This window comes from Zonotrichia leucophrys, chromosome 7 (genome assembly GCF_028769735.1).
Source record: "Zonotrichia leucophrys gambelii isolate GWCS_2022_RI chromosome 7, RI_Zleu_2.0, whole genome shotgun sequence".
Taxonomy (NCBI): Eukaryota; Metazoa; Chordata; class Aves; order Passeriformes; family Passerellidae; genus Zonotrichia; species Zonotrichia leucophrys.
This window is the reverse complement of record NC_088177.1, coordinates 8,040,992-8,059,097: the sequence shown is the minus strand read 5'-3', so window position 1 is coordinate 8,059,097 and position 18,106 is coordinate 8,040,992. Positions and strand designations below refer to the sequence as shown.

General features: G+C 38.7%; 1 protein-coding gene across 3 annotated transcripts in view; it reads right to left on the bottom strand.

The window, feature by feature from the left end:
* The window catches only part of DPP10 (dipeptidyl peptidase like 10), a 433,982-nt gene that overhangs the window by 178,246 nt on the left and 237,630 nt on the right, over positions 1-18,106 (bottom strand). For all 3 annotated transcript variants that reach the window (XM_064717808.1, XM_064717810.1, XM_064717807.1), the window contains exons 2-3: positions 16,064-16,178; positions 7,591-7,686 (exon numbers count right to left, since the gene is read on the bottom strand). In XM_064717808.1, the coding sequence (XP_064573878.1) occupies positions 7,591-7,686; positions 16,064-16,178 (211 nt within the window). The remainder of the gene's footprint in view (positions 1-7,590; positions 7,687-16,063; positions 16,179-18,106) is intronic.

Here is an 18,106-nt window from a genome sequence, read left to right as displayed (position 1 = left end):
CATACAGCTACAAGTCCAGCTACAAGTCCCCTCCTGCACAGCACTCCTTTGAAGACAATCCAATTGCTGATGAACAAATTAGAGCAGACTTAAATGAGCCTTTAAGAAGGACCATGAAGCCAGCTGGAGGTATAAACAGCAGCTCCCAAAGGAAAAGTGAACAGGCCACCCCAAATCCATCCCCTGAGGGAAGGACTGCAGCTCCAGCTGGGCACTGGGTACACTCTGTGCTGGCGACAAGTGGGGAAAGCTCAACAAGCAGGCACAGGGTGAGAATATCACCCTCCACGTGTCCATGAGCCTGCTGGAGCACACAGACACATCCCTGAGGTCTTGATGAGTAAGAAAACACAATGTGGAAGCCTGGAGGGAGCTCAAAGTCTGCTGTGGAGCACCCACCATCTGTCACCATTCCAAAACGCTTCATCCACTGCTCAGCTCTGCTCATGCAACAAAAATATTCGCCCTGGGGGGCTGTTGCATCCTAGGAGTAATGGTGTAGCACATTCAGTTTGGACTTGTTGATCACATTAAAGACTGCTGGCTTAGCCAGAAATGTGTTACTGAGAAAAGGCCTCCCTGTTCCACCAACATCACTATGGAAACTATGGGAATATTTAAACTTCCTCCTGCACTGCACTCAGGAGACTTTTGCTTCAATAACAGGGAGAATTCAGGTTTATTTAGTGTCTGGTCCTCTTTCCCAGGGCTTCACACACAGAACTGATGTACTTAACCTTTCAGCATTAGGTTACTATCCAGAAATACTGATTAGAAAATGTAAATCATTCTGCTAATCTCTTTCAAAAGACACCTCGTGCAACAGATACACTCTCCCTGTGTAAATGTTTTCTAAGGATATTGATGTCTTTGTTAAATTCTTAATGCTTTGGGCTGTGGAATAAGTAAAAAATCAATAGGGACATAAATTTTAAGAAGGATTGCAATGATTAGCTGTGTGTTTGGCTATTGGTGGCAAAAGGTAGTTTGACCTCCCACTAGCTGGAATATCTGATTTCATTTTTCCTGACTTATGTCCCAATCTCTGGATTTTGTCCCATACCTAGAGATTTCAACTAGCATGGAATCAGGCTACATCTCAATAAATACAACTAGATGTAAGTTGTTCCAAGAAGCAAGGACTCTTAAGGAAAATATATTTCAAGTATTCTGTGGAGAGAATACAACACACCTAGTAAAAATCAAAAACGTAAGGAAAAAAATGGCCAGGAAAAAAAATTTTGCAATCAGCAATGGTGATGCTTGAAGGAAAACAAGAGTCACAGGATACTGCAGAAGTCAAAAGTAACTCAATATTGTCCTGGTGTACAAAGAATGCTGGTGGAGGAAGGAAGAAGTCATTTGCAGAATCCAGTGGTGACACAAGTTAATGGCCCTGAATGCTCAGCACTGTTTAATTCCTGTTCACCATCATTAACAGTGGCACCAGTATTGATGCAGCCACAGGGATTAACTGAGCTGAGCACAAACTGCCCAGATCTGCTTCTGAGGAGGCAGAAATGTGGCACCTTGGGGACATCAATTACAGGAGAGCAGAAAGGGGCACAGTCCCTGCAGCAAGTCCTCACAGTGTGCTGGGGCAGGGAGATCAGGTGAAACAGCCACTGAGTAACCTTGTTTAAAGACTAGACCAGAGCCAAAAGGAAAAATTACTGATTAAATTACCTCATTGTGGTACACACTGTGGAAGAAAGAATTTTAATGAGGACAAAACACCAAACCACCCACAAAAACTAAAACTAACGAGAAAATAAAAATTCTTCCTAAACCAAAATGTCCATTGCTGGAGAAACCACAATTCCTGGAGCAAAGGACACCGCAATGCACATTATTCTTGATACAGGGGTGGTACCTCCACAACCTTTCCCTGAATGACCAATTACCCACCCACAGCTGGCTCACAGAAAATCTTTAGCATCAGCACAAACACAGCCCCAAACTCCTCCAGTCTGTTCCCTAATGAGAGAATTGAATCACTCAATCTGTTTCACAAAAACATTGCTTAAATTCTTTTGTTTAAGAAGTTATTTTAATAAACCAGTAGAATGGTATCAATCAAGCCTTTTATTCCCCTTTTTAGCAGTTTCTGAGAGAAATATCAGCCAGCCTGGAGATGCTTTATGTATCTTCTCAAATTTTCTGGGCCTTTCCCAAAACATTGTCTTCAGACTTGGCAAAACTTGGGTGTGTATTTCACACAACTTGCTGGAGTTTTAGGAAAGAAGAATTTCAGCTGAAAGCCTCCAAAGATTGGAGTGCTATCTTAGGATTTTTTTTTTTACTTGTTCTTCCACAGGCTGCTTTTTGCAGCACAGAGAATCAAAGTGCAACCCCCTCTGCTGCCTTTCAGAAATAAACCCTTCACAGACAAGAGACAACAAAACAACTCCCTGGCCCGGCTTCCAGCTCCAGGCTCTGCACAGACAGATTCCAACAAAAAATGAAAGCTCTGTGCAGAGCTGGCACAGGTAACACTGAGCACACCCCTCTTCACTTCTGCCCAAGAGCATTAGTTGATTAATTAATTAATTAACATCACAGCAAATTCGTGAGCACCAAACAGCCCCTGCTACACCACCAGGGCTCTCCTGCACTATGGCTGCACTCCAGGTTGGCCACATCCCACTCTCATCTCACTTAGGGAATAAAATAACATATTTTCACTCTTAATATCCATCCCTGATTGCAAGGGTAACACCAACACTCATAGATGTGTAATTCTTAAAGAGGTGCTTTGTTTCTTCAACTCAATTTCTGGAGCAGAATCTCTTCTCTTACTGCTCAGTGCTGGATTATTTCTTGCATTGACCCATATCCACTGACAAACATCACAACACACTCAGCTCTGTTAAAACAAGCTCGTGTTTATCTCACACACAGGAAAAGCTTCTTTTAAGAAATGCCAAATGTTTTAAACCATATTTTTACTGCACAAACTTGGCATATCTGCTACTGTGAAATCTGTGTGCTGTGCTTCCCAAACCACTTCCATTTCTATCATAAATCATTTAAAAGCAGTTTCAACCACCTTCATGGCAGGTTTCCCAGGCCCACTGTTTATTTCATTTTTCAGGATAGACAAGAGACCCAAGGGAAGCAGCAGCTCCAGCACCGGCCACTGCCTGCACATTTCACTCCCCAGGTGACAAAGGCAGTGTACAGCATGAGAAACGTGCCAGGGACAGCCACAGGTAAAATTATGGGCAGACACTCTCTCAGTTGCTCTTTAAGGAAAGAAAACATGTTATGAGAAGCTGAAGTAATATTTCTTCAGCCAGGTAATATCTTTCCATGTAAACTGTAATACACAGTCTACAAAACATGACAGTGAAACCACTCATCAACTGTAAAGTAGGAATGCTTCAAATTTTTTTTTCCTTTTTTTTGGAGAGACTACTAAACAAAATAAATGTTTTCAAAATAAATGTGAGGAGCAGAAGGATTTCCTCCGTAAACCAATCCCATGTTTTCTCTGATGTTCAAAAGGGGTGTCATCACCTGCTCTCTTTTGTCCTCACTGCATGAAAATAAAGATGCCCATATAAGAACTAGCAATTAATTAGCAAATGACAGCTTCTGCTGAGGCTAATATAGGAAATCTGGAAACACCATGAAACACAAAAAAACCCCCACCAAGTAAATAAAGTTAATGCAAAGGCTTGAGTTAAAAAAAACACCTGGAGTGAAAATATTTCTGAATTGGATGGAGTGGTTTATTATAATGTCCAAAGAAACAGATTAAAACTGTAAAAGGAGAAGAAACAAACAAACAAAAAAGATGAAGAATCTTTGCTTTGAAAATATACATGTGTCTTGAAAAATTATTTGCTTTGAAAATTAAATCTGAACAGGGTGTGCCTGCTTGGCACAACCCTGGATTTTATGGTGGAAAAAGTGATAAACCTAATTCCAAAACAGGGGTTTACAATAAGAGAAAAAACACACAAACACACAAAACACACACACACACACACAAAAACCACACATACAGGCTCAGGTGATTTAAAATATATGAAAAATCCTGTCATTATGCTGGCTATGCACCCATCTGCCACTGCCACCAAGGAGCCAGTTCACTCCATCATGTCCAGCAAAGATTGGCAAAGAATGTCTGGACAGAAAAAAATGCAAGAGATTCATATATTCACAGAGAAATACACAAAAATATTCTGAATTTTATTGTCATTTACAGCTATAGTCCCTGGAACAGGAGATGTAAGTACAGACCTCAGTAAAAGAATGCAAATCTGTTGAGTCCTCAATATTTCCCTAAGGGCAGCACACACATTTCTAAGTAACTTGAGAGAAATTGGGAAAATATCCTGAAAAAATTCTTCACTCTGCCCCAGCTGTCAGTTTCAACCTGACACATTCACATTCATTATTCACTGGCAGCATTTTAAATTCTTATTTCCTATTAGAAAACCTGAAGATCAATAATGCTAGAGGGAGATGTACTCTCATTCAAGGTCTCCAAAACAAACCAGACAACTGGAATGCCTTCTGAAATTAAACATTTTTCCAGCTAGCAGGGATTGGACTGGTTAATGGTTGTGTGCACTCTCCACCATGTCCTTTTACAGCCAAAGTAATCAGATTTAAAACTGACAAAGCTTAGTGCCCTACTAAGTCATTTACAACAAAATTACTGGCTATCATCCCTATTTTCTTATTCTTTCTATGTAAATTCTTTCAAAGAGAAAAAAAATCAAAGTCATGTTAAAAAAATATATATATTGCCTTTGAAATAAACCAAAATAGAAAGAAAAAACAAATGAAGAAGAAATCTGGATATCTGCACAGGTACATCTTCACATACTATATAAAATGGGAATATATTTTGTCACTTTTAAGACTAGCTCATAGTGTTTCTTTTATTTCCTCAGCAACATCTGATTATCTCAGATAAAGACCAACATCTCCTCTCCAACTTTAGACATTTGCATAATTATTAACTTTGGTGGCAAGCCCATAAAATTGTGGACTCAGTTTCAAGCAGGAAAGGAAATGGACTGTAAAAAAAATCTGCATTTAAGGGCTGCTCTTATTAAAGAGCAGTCTAGAAATAGCTGCATGGGGATGGAGTTTGTAGTGGGAGAGCTTTCAAACAAGCAAGAAATAATGCAAGATTGGAAGATAATGTCAGAGAAATGCAAAGATCAGTAGGGAAAGTTTCATTAAAGGGCAGCAGTTAAATACCAGGCCTTAGCTAAGGACACAGTAATTCATCCACCACTTGAAATCCTTAAATCTTTCTTTTTGTTTTTCTACAAAACATGATCGAGACCCTGAAGACACTGCTTACAGCAGGAGCCACTATTTCAATCTCTATCCCCACCCCTTCCCAAGAGGGAAAGATGATAAAACTTTCAAGTGGATACAAATTATCCCATTCCAAGAAGAGCAAAAGGTAGTAAGTAGCTATTTATTTTCTGCTAAAATCATCCTGTGCAGAGTTCACTTATCCTGCCAATATCCAAAGAAAGTGCCAAATGCTCCCCTCCAGCTCCACAGTAATGAATCTGAACTTATATATTTCATTTTCCATGCATATAATGCCATCACTGCAATGCCACAGTGCCAGGAAATAAAGTCTTAAAAAACAAAAATAGAAGCAGGAAGCAGAAATGCTGCTTTGCAAGACTACTCCTTGGGTTTTTTTATTGCCCAATAAATTGGATATCATTAACTATACTGGCTATTAAAAAAAATCCCAAAACCTATACATATTTTTTCTGTGTTTATCAAAAATACTAAAAAATTTATAAATCCTTAATTACTCCCACTTTTTCTTTACTTCTCATACACACACACATACTCTAATAAACAAAATGTTCTTTTTTCCTGTTTTTTTGTACTATTGGACTTCACTGTTTCTTTGGCCAATAAATTCAGGAGAACACCTGAGTTTAAAGTAAAAAGCTTAGAAGTTTTCACACTGACTCAGAAAACCATCATTGTAGGAAGACTGGATATTAGTACCAGTGTACTGTTAATAAAACACAGGGTCTTTCTCTAATAAATAGCATTTCTAATATTATTTTCAAGAGATGGAAAAGTTCATACCTGTACAATCTCATAAATACAATCTCATACCTTTTACACTGGATTGTTTACAATAATTTTTTGCACGACACTAATGCAAATTATATTTTTGCATGATGCTAATAAAATTCTATTTCACTGCAGGAGCTTTTAAAGATGGATTTTGAAGACCACAGGAAAAACCTGTATCCAAGCAAGAGTTTAGCATCAAATTCTGCATTTCTTTTTTACCACATCTGGAAAACTCATAAAAGAAGCTTTGCTGTTACTACAGGCTGTAGAAGAGAGTTAAGAAATACAATTAACTACATGTTTTATAGCTTCACCAATATTTAATGTAGCTCCATCCACAGCCTTTTAGTTTTATTGTCCTGGGTTTTGAAATTAGTACTACTTTTATGCATAGAATATTATGCACATGTTATGAGGAACTACTAGAGTTCTTAGGAGAATAATCTCATGGATTTTTTAAGTAACAAGAGGAATGGATAGAACCAGCATAACGATGTTCTTCCACTGTGTACTTCCCTGCTTTTAGTGACCCCTTTAGTTTACAATACTGGGTCTGGGATAACTTTATTTGATAATTAGGACCAGTGTTTTTCAGATAGGGTGGGGTCATAAGCAGCTGTTTTGTGAATTTAACAGAGAAAAGCAAATTGAAAACCTGCTTTTATGATTTCATTAGCAAAAACACAAGAAACTGCTCCTCCTGGCAATAGAACTGTTCCAGCTTTACCCAGTATCACTTTTTTTTTTTGCACTGACTGTAGACAGAAACCAGTCCAAAGAAGAAACTAAGGGCAACTCAGCAGAGGTGAGAGGAAACTAAACTGAGTGTCCCTTCTCTTAGCCCTGAACTAATGGCTAACAAAAAACACCAGAGCAGGTGCTGGGGGAAAAAAAAGACTGACCATACTTTTCTCCTTTTTATGCTTTTGCTTTTAAATGCACTTATGTTTATTATAGCCACTTCATTCTTCAGAATTTATCACAAAGCAATAATTCAATCACAAAACTCCCTGCTAAGTAAAGCAGTTCATTTAGTAAATCAGAATACTAAATACAATTTGTAGTCATCAGAAAATTATGTACAAGTATATTGTAAAAGTATAAATGACTGTACAATTATATTGAAATATTCAAGTCTTTTCCAAATGCAAGGCAACCAGTTCCCAAACCCCAAAGTTCAGACATTAATAGAGTTGATTTTCCTGTGAATCCACAAACAAGATCCAGTTGTTAAACACAATTCTTCATCACTGATTCCAACTGAGTCAGGAGCATGAACAGATCATTTTAATGGGTTTCTACTAGACAGAGCTTTAAAATTAGAAAGCCACTTCAAAAATTAATGCAAGAAACGTGATTCAGAGTAAGAAAGAAAACTGGGACACTGGCCAATTTCAAGAGGGTTTGAAATTTTAACCGATTTTATTTTTTTTTCCTCAGTGACTGGATAATATCATTCAAGACTTAAAATTTTTACCTAGTTTCAAATTAAGTGAGAGTTTATGAACTTACCATTAATCCATTTGGCTTCTGGATTATGAACTACGAACTCTTTTCTGAAGAGATCTTCCAAGGATAATCTGTTTTCTGATGAATTTGCAAGTTCATCTAAAATAAACACAACAAGTTCATTTTAGATAAATATTGGAAACAATATATTCTCTGTTGTTTGCAAAACACTGGCATTATAGAACCATGATAACAATACCTTGCTCTTTTGGGTTTTTTCACAACAAGTAAAAGTATCATTTTTGTTTAGTAAAATTTCAGGAAACAAAGAATTAGTACCTTTTGGACAGGAAAACTACAGGATTTAGTGTTTGGCTATTTATTATACTGGGACTTTAAGAGCAAAGCTCTTCCTTACCACAGCCCCACGCCACAAAAAATTACAAACAACACCAAAATATCCTGGCCAAAGAATGTGGGCCATATTGAGTACCATACACTGAGAGAAACTAGATAAAAATCTTCTGCGAGTAAATTTGGAACCAACTTCACCTATTCCACAACTTAAAATAAAATTTAAAAAAATCTACATTCACATTTCATAGCCTGTGCTTGCTTTCTAGTGACAGGAACACCATAACTTGGCTAGCAGCCTTGTGTTTTTCCCAAACACGACCCAGGAACACTGTGCTCCTGAACATTAGCCAACACTGACTTACAAAACAAAACAAAATAAACCAAAATTATTTTCCTGCATCTAAAATCATCTCCACACTTCAGAAAACTAAAAAAGGAGCTCTGCTAAATATCAGTGTTCTTGTGCTGTAAGCTATAAAAATAAGTATTGAAGATTTCAATAGTGAAGATTCAAGAGAGAACTGCTGCACTAACAGTGGTAATGTTGAACCATTACTATTAAAGCAAAACTTTTAGTGTCAAAAGACAAAACCACCAAGTTTCCAAGCAATAATCACTGCCAGCAGCTTGCACCTCACCTGACTGCTTTGGGCTGTTTAGAACAGAAAAAAGATGCCAAAAGCTGTGCTGGTTGTTCCCTCTGCAAAAAGATGCACCTGTGCACTTCTCACACAACCAGCCCAATGTCCTGCCAGGTTTTTAAAATAATTTTATATTATTGGGCAGGTTACCATAAATTACTGCACTCTTTCTCTTCTCTATGAGCTTTTCTTTCCTTCTTTGTGTTAGGGAGGTTTTGTCCTTTTAGATATTAAGCAGTGCTCTGGTGACAGGCACATACAAAGAGAGTATCTGCCATCACAGCAGTCAAGCATCTTTGTTACCTTTGTGTCAACCCATGAATGCTACCCGGACATTTTTAACAAAGAATCCTGCTTTGCAAAGGTCATATCCTGTAACATATTTTGGATGAAAATGTGACCCTTCAAAGAGAATAAAGTCAATCAATAGTTTTGTTATTGGTCTTTATTCAGCCAAATTTCTCAATTATAGGGCCAGCAGAAAGCTTACTGGAATCAACAGCAATATGTTATTTTTGCCTTTGAATGTCAGCACTGCCTGCTGCAGCCACTTCAGCTGATATTAATAAAAGTGCATCCTTGGTGTCCTGAAAACTCCCTTTTAATGCACATCATGAATTTACAATGGACCCAAGGCCATCCCAGCTGCTCACTCCACAGCTCTGCTGCATTTTTCACGTTGCTCCCTCCCAGGTGGCAGCAGGGCTCTGGAAGCACTCACCCACTGCAATCAACTCCTCTTGCACTCCACGTCTTGTAAGGATCCTCCCTCATAAGACAAACACTCTAATCCTAAAATAAGCTTTTTCCCTCTTCCTACCTTCCAGGAATCAAAATAGCCTGTTTAGGTTTGTTTTTATTTTTCATCTGCCAGTCCAGCATGGGACACAATATTGCACTTGCAGTCTTACTGGGGCTTTACAGCAGAGCAACATTATCTCTCTTGATTTATACCTAATCCCTCTGTTTACACATCGTGGGACCTTGTTAGCTCTTGCTCCTGCCACACACTGTGTTTTTATCTTCAAAGTGAGCACATGTTGTTATGTGTGCTCTGCTCAGCTCCACAAACACATTCCTGTGTCTTCAGAACACTGCTCCTGCCTTAACAGCAGCAGACACTGGGCTCTTCTCATGCCCATTATCCCCTTTTTCCACAGCCTTACTGACAACCTTACCCTGCACAGGCTGTTTTCCACCACCTATTTGGATTCCACACATCCTGCTCCTGATGCTGTTTGTAATTCCAAACGTGTTCCCCTTCTAACCTCACCTGAGTCTGTTTCTACTCATTGTGACCCTTTATTTCCTGCCAGTTTGCCAACTAGCAATCAAGCCCACACAAGCTGTTATGCTGTCAAAGATTGCCTTACCTATGACAGATTTTTTTTCCAACTGCTTAAATAAAAATCACTAAAATAATACATCAGCTGAGCACAGAGAGGCTATTCGAGAAGGAAGGAACACCAGTCTGTTTGCTATCACATCCCTGGCAAGAAATTTCAATATAAATTGGATTTTAAAGTAAATTTTAAATTATAGTTAGCATTTGTAAACTGAAAAAAAAAAAAGGTATCTTCTAGCAACTTTAAAAGATGTTTTAGAAGTTTGGTTTGTTTATTTCCTAATGGTAATTTTTAACCAAATTAGAGTCCTGTTTGTAACTCAGCTCCACCTTTGCCCTCTGCCAATATCTCAGATGCCCAGTTTATCTATAACAGGATGAATTACACATCCTGGGAACCCTCAAAACATCAGTGGGTTAATCTGTATTGAGCACAAGCACAAATTAATTTTACCCCACCACATTTGTACTCAGAGGCAGGGGAGAACAGGAGGGGTGGCCCTCTGTGTCAGGGACCAGCTGGAATGCATGGAGGATGGATGGATGGATGTGGATGGATGGATGGATGGATGGATGGATGGATGGATGGATGGATGGATGGATGGATGGATGTGGATGGATGGATGGATGGATGGATGGATGGATGGATGGATGGATGGATGGATGGATGGATGTGGATGGATGGATGGATGTGGATGGATGGATGGATGGATGGATGGATGGATGGATGGATGGATGGATGGATGGATGTGGATGGATGGATGGATGGATGGATGGATGGATGGATGGATGTGGATGGATGGACAGACGGACAGATGGATGGGTAGATGGGGTGACCTGACCTTATGGTCAGGATTAAAGAAGGGACAGGGATAGGTGACATCATTGTCACCTCGGGGGCTGCAGCAGGCCACCCCAGCTGGGAGAGCAAGGGCAGGGTCCTCACATCCACAAGCCCTGGTCCTTGTGGGTGACTTTGGCCACCCCAATACCTGTTGGGGGGACAGCACAGTGGGGTATAACCAACCCAGCAGGTTCCTGGAATGCACTGTTGGTAACTCTTCTCCAAGTGACAAAGACAAGGACATGGACCTGTTGGAGCAGGTCCAGAGGAGGCCACAAAGATGCTCAGGGGGCTGCAGCATCTCTGCTGTGGAGACAGGGGGACTCCATAGGGGGACTGCTATGAGACTGAGAGGGACTTTTGGGCAGTCATGGAGTGACAGGAAAGTGGAACTTTCTTTAAACTGAAAGAGTGCAGGTTTAGATTGGGGAATTCTTGGATTCTTCCCTCACAGACTGGAGAGGTCCTGGCACAGGGTGCCCAGAGCAGCTGTGGCTGCCCCATCCCTGGAAGTGCTCAGAACCCTGACAGGGCTTGGAGCCACGTGGGATAGTGGAAAGTGTCCCTGCCCATGGCAGAGTGGTTGGAATGACATGATCTTTAAGGTCCTTTACAACCCAAACTAATCTTTGATTCTAGGATGTACCTGTTTCATTATAAAGACTTCCTTTTACTACTGTGCATTTATCACATTGCAAAATAGCCTACTGTCTCTTTTTCATTTCCCTGTAAATTTTATTGAATTATTCCTTAAAGGAATGATATTTCCAATGTTCTCAGACTATTTACCTCAAATTTCTGTATTTCAGTCTGAAATTGGATAGATAGACAGATAGATAGATAGATAGATAGATAGATAGACAGACAGATAGATATAAATATACATATATATATATATATATATGTATATATGTGCAGCAAATGACACAGATTACAGAGACACAAACAAAATCAAATGCTAAAGACTAAATGACTACTTCTTAATTGTACATCCAATTAAAAACAGTTCCAGTACTGGCATGGATTAATTCAAAGTGACAAACCTGTTTGTGCTTACTAAACTAGAAGGCTCCAAAACTTGAAATTAATGGCCTTGCTACTTTTCATGAGTTTACAGGATATTATTTTTGCAGGTTAAATATAGTCTAAACACCTCATAAAATCTGTGTTCTAACTTAGCAAATAAAACTAATAATTATGTACTGTAGTATGCCATTAACTGAAGCTCCCTACTGACTTTGCTGTGGAAAAAAAAAGGTTTTATGCTAGAAATTAGGATAAAGGCTTGATGTTAAATTCCATCTGAAAAAAGAAAAAAACGCCACTAGTAAATGGTATGCAAGCTAGCATGTGTAACTGGGAATTAGCATAGCTCACTTTGTGTTATCATGACAAAGGAAGAAAATTTGCCAGAAAATAGTTGGGTATCAAAACCTGCCTGCCAATTACAGTAGGTACAGGGAGCCCATACAGAATTGAACAGAAACCTGAAACTGCTTGCAGTAAATATATCCATATCACAAAAAAAAAAAAAAAAAAAAATATTAGTTTGCTTTCTTTTCCTTTAAGAGTAGTATGAGAGAGAGTATGGAGAGGTCAGTCCTAACCCTGAACAGTTTATCTACTGGACAAAATCCAAATGGATTCTCTTCCCAGAGCTTGATTTTACTCAGTAGGCATGGTTTAAATGCCAACATCAGTATCTCACTAATCAAGACCTAGTAAAAGCATTTGAGTTTTCCACACATTCAGAAACTGTAAGTTAACATGAAAGTAGAAATACTGACAGTCCCAAAAGGAAAAATACAGCTTTAACAATTGTGGCAAAACACCTGTTTTGGGGAGGCCAAATCCATACAACGCTTAGGCTGTTCTTGAGGGGTTTTTCATATAAAACTTTCAGCTGCTAATACTTTCAATTGAACATTTGTCAGTTCTGAGACACAGATCAACAGACATAGGCTCATAAGACAGGTCTTCAGATAATTCCTACAATGTGGAACTGTCATGATGCAAAACAAGAACCAGCTGATTCAAAGGGCGGGAATGATTTAAAGGCACTGTTATCTAAAAATCTACCCACGACTATTTCAGTATATGCAGGTGTGAGATGAAACCTCAAAAGCATAAAATAGAATAAAAGCAGCAGAAGAAAGGTGCCTGTGTTATATTTATACTGACATACAAACCAAATGACGGCATCTGTGTCTCTGCATTGGCCACTAATTCCCAGTATAAAGATAGATTTACAAGATTATTTCCAAGGTATTTTCTTTTGCCTTCTTAAATAGTTCTCCAGCAATCCACTCCAAATTTTAAACAGAAATCACTGGATTTATAATGCAGTTTCCCCAGAGAGACTTCCAAGTCTTTCCACTCCAGTCCTCTGCTTTAACAAGGGCAACTTCATTCTTTGGCATCTCTTTGCATTTTCTTTATCATTGCACTTCTCTAATTTTGAAGAAAACCAGTAGGGATATTTGCCTGCAAGCCTTCTTCTCCCAGGTAAGGAGCAGTGTAGCAATTTCTACTTGCTGGGAGCAGTGGGGTTTATTTAATGTACTCCTTAGTCCATGGGGCTCACAGAGAGTTCCTGAGCCCCAACAAGTGGTTACTGGGCTGAGAGTTCATTCAGACTCTGCCACTAACGTTTTATATCTCTGGATGATTTGTTCTTCTACTTTTCCATCTCTTTTTGAGAACACTCAGACATTTATAAAGATTGTGAGTATTATCATAGATTAAAAGCAAGATGAAATGATCAGAAATGTTACTAATATTGTTGGTACAATACATTTACTCAAACCACAAACATAATTGTAACACAGAGGTTTCAGATTTAAACAAAACCCAGGATATTAATAGGTCAAAATACATCTCTTATTTCAACAAAAATCCTGCCTAGTATTGTATAGTCAAGTTATATTTCATGTAATAAAAGATAATACAAAAAGAAAATCAAGAATTTCCTTTTAGTTTAGCATAGTTTCTATCTTTAGTGGAAGCTGAAGCCTCTGAAGCTTTTTGCAAATGAATTACATTTCTTTTAAAAACATGCTATCCCATATGGAAGCATTGATCCCTCTATGAAAAGGCAGGAAAGCTGTTGTTCAAAATCTGAGAGAAGTCAAATGACAGCTGTTAGTGTACACAGAACTAAGAGCTTCTTATACTGTGGACAAAACAACGTGTAAATAATTACAGGCAAAAGAGATCATTGCTGTTGTGTTTGGCATATCAGTTAAGTACACGTTTGCCTCCAAAAAATACCAGTGAAACAATCATGCTTCTGAGCCATAACCATCTGAAATTATCATCATTTCCATAAAAAGAAGCAGCATGATGTACAGTGTTTAGGGGAATTTACATGAAATCTAAGAAGCACCCATCCATACAGGCAGAACTAAATAGGGAGAGAACTCTCTGATCCTCAAAACAGTACCAGAAATGAACACTGAAACATCCCAGGGTAACAAAGGACATTTGCACTGAATATCTTCATTCAGACCTGTTATATTTTATGAGAAGGATTTTCAAACCCAAATATTTATAATAACAAATTAGCATCAACTTGGAACTGAGCACTTCACAATATCCAGATGCGAGTGGGGATCTCTACTTTTTTCCTCCCCTCAAATACTGAACATCCCAATGTGATCTTAACACATGTTCATGACAAAGAAGTGTCAGCTATAATGCTTAGAGTAGCAAAATATCTGCTTCCCAAACCACTAATAATTCATAATAATCAAACAAATTAATAACAAAAGTGAAGGAGGAACAGCAATAATTAGGGCCAAAAAAGGAAAATTATCTATCCTACCATACACCTCAAAGCTTTCCATGGTGAGCATTTCCAAGCCCAGTTTTGCAGAGCTAGATTGTTCTGGGAGAAAAGTTTTCATTCCTATCAAGCTTCACAGTCTCTATGGGATATCTCAGAGCATCTGAGCTGACAGAACCAGTTTCCACTTGCATGACTTCAACTGAAATGTAGGTCCCAGCTTACACAAGTTTTCAACCAAGATCTCTGGATTTTGAAACAGCCTCAGAGATGTTGTAATTCACTGAGCTTTTTTAATATTTTTTTTTAAGTTACCATTCCCCTAGGTTGTTTATTCTGTTTCCATGAGTGCCTTCAAGGATTTCAGCTTATGTTTTACATCATTAATAATTCTATGTAGATATAAGAGCCACAACTGAAAGTTATTATTGTAGGTTCCAGCAAACACTTGATATTTCATAAGTCTTCAAAAAAAGGGAAACATCCTCCTTGAAACAAAAAACAGTCTTCTGCCTTAGAGTGTACTAGGATACACTACCATGTGCTCTCAAAACCTCTTTTTTCTTATTCCCTGAAGAAGGCTCCTATTCACTGAGACTACAGCAGCACAACTTTGCTTTTATTTCTCTCAACTTGATCTAAGTGGAAATAAGCAAACAGTTATTTTGGACAGCACCCTGCATAAGGAGTAGATATTTATACAAAACAGAGGAAGCAGACTATCCCATAGTGTTCCTGCCTTCTCTTTCCAGCTGCCTCATCCCCTCTGACAAGCAAAGCTTTCTGATCCTTTTCTATTTATCCTCAGCACCTTCCTTTAAAGCAGCAGCCCTGTGCTGCTGTACTTGCTCATGCACAGCTTCCCTCAGTGATTGCATCTCGTGGCCAAACAGCCTGGAACCATTATTTACTGAAAAGAGCTTCATTAACTTTCTGGTTTACACAAACTGAGCACTTCCATGGCAGAATATTTGCCGACCAATATTTACTATCCAGGCATGCCATGCAAATCAGGTACTTTACACTCCAACTTTAAAACTGGCAAAAGGATTCAAAGTTTGGGGTTTTTTTAAACTTGTGGAGTGTTTTCTCTTTTTGTCTACTTCTTCTCTTTTTTGTCTACTTCTTCTTGCCCTCTCCCTTTTTTTCTCTGTGACTGAGCCATTACTTTTCCGTTGTTGTTTCTGAAAGAAAGAACTTGTGCATGTACAGATGGAAGATCCATGTTCACGATTCAGTGAGAAGTTGCATTCCATGGAATACAATTTTCTCTTAGCTCATCTCTGAATCTGAAATTACACAAAAAACCAACAAAACACTCTTGCTCACACTTGCTGAGGCTCAAGGCAGACACAACCCTAAGGATTGCCAACTCCAAATATTGCTAACTCCAAATATCTCTGCTCCCCAAGGCCTCCAGCAGCTCCCGAGTCCCTACAGCACCAAATTTACAACAGCCACAAGTTAAGAATGCTCAAAGTCAAGAGACACTTTAACATCCATTGCTTTATGACTGCATTATGAATCACAGACCTTTAAGAAGATAAAATAAAGAAGAAGGTTACCTGGGGTTAAAAGAATGACAGACATGGTGATGAGTGAACAAACAACCAGAATCACCAGCAGCGCAATTGCAATTCCCTTCCAGTTCCTCTGCGGAGGGCTGTTACTTCCAAGTTCCTACAGGAATGGAAAAAAGTGAAATAAAAGGAAAAGACCACATTTCTCAAACATACATTTCCAGAACTATTAGCAACAGGAATATTGCTCTGTGCATGCTCATAATGTGCATGGGAGGTGATCATGATCTCTCCCCTCTCCACAGCACACAGAGTCATCCAAAGGTGTGCAATTCTCATGCTTTTTTAATAGATTTTTTCTTTTTTTTTAATATATATATGCAATTTTGTACCCCTAAGAGACAATCCAATGATGTTATGCAAGCTGTCCAAAATACAACTGGTGTTAAAATGTCCTGAACATAAACTTCAGGACAATATCAACTAGCAGTTTATAAGATAATTACAGAAATGAAATGTAGCAATTTACTGTAATTCCACCTAACATGGTATGGACCATAAAGGTTTAAATACACATCCTTTTTAATGCACACTATTAAACTTATTTGTAATAGAAAGCATTAGCAAAACTGCCTGAGGCTGCATCTATTCCATCTGAAGCTACAAGCTCTTTTTCTCTATGCAGTAGATCAACTGTAAACTGCTCCCCTCTTAGTTATAAAAAAACAACAGCAGCTTATAACAAATGTTAAATGAATGCTTCTCTAAGTACCAGTGCACTTAAGCCTCCACCCTCTGTGCTACATGTTTAACTTCTGCCAGGCACCATTTACAAATTTTCAATCCTAGCCATGCACTGCCCACATTCCTGGTACAGTTTGAGACCAAACAGCACATAAACAGCTAAAAACACATTGACAAAACTAGTGCAATTGTTTCTTACAACCCCAACACTCCCTCAGAGAAAACAATATTTTATCTATCTAGATTTGGCAAGCAGAAATGTTTCTCTACCACAATTACACATGCCTTTAGTTACTAATCATTTTATTTCATAAACAATTATTAATAATAATAAGCGATGAATTATTAATTAAATATGCTAATTTTTGCTATGGTAAATCCTTTAATTTTATTTTGCTATAATTAAATGCTATGGTAGGATTGTAAAAAAAAAAAACAAAAACAAACAAACAAAAAAACCCTCATGCTATGTTTTACAAGCTTTCAAAAGCATGGTAAAATTTTTTCACATTCCCATTATTTCATTTTATATTTCTGGGTTATAATGAGTGTGAAATGAATAAGTCTTAACAGAGAGGGGCAATTTTCTTGTGCCTTCTTGGCTCACATGCGCCACTTCAGCATCACAGCATTGCCCACAGCAGCAATTGTGTCTTTAACTTCTTAAATGTTGTTTTTTTAACTCCTTGCCAGTTCATTTCTACCTATAAAAGACACCTTCTCTCCCTGGTCCTGTCTTCCAGAAAATAAAAGGGGAATTACCCAACACAGGCTCTAAGCAATCCCATGGGGAATTCTCACAGCCATCCTCAGCACATCACAGCTCCCAGCAAGGAACGTCCCCACATCTGCCACCCATCATGCTGCCCAGCCTACCTGAGATTGCTCATTTTTGAGATTTTTACTCTCATCAGAGCGGCAGAGCAGCCATTCTGTCTCCTCAGGGCAGCCCCTACCATGGCTTCAGCACTCAGGGGGAAAAATGGTGTAAACAGGAACTCCTGGCATCCATCCCTTCTCCACCCCATTGCCCCTGCTTCCCAACCACTTTCAAGCTTGCCTGCTTCCCTCATTTTCCTTCCTCCCTTGTGAAATGCTAATTACCACAGCCTGTGTGGCCTTAGACATTGCAGGGATCCACAGCTTTTCCACAAAAACACAGAATTTCTGCGTCCTGCAGGTGAACTCAGATCCAAGCTATGGTTTTCCCTTAAGTAAGGATTATTGTAATAGCACAGTCTAGGAAACACAAACTTACTCTAGAGCATCACAGTGTTACCCTTATTTAAATGACATCTGACAGTCCAGTTTAAGACAGGAACTAGAAGCTCACAGAACCAAGTG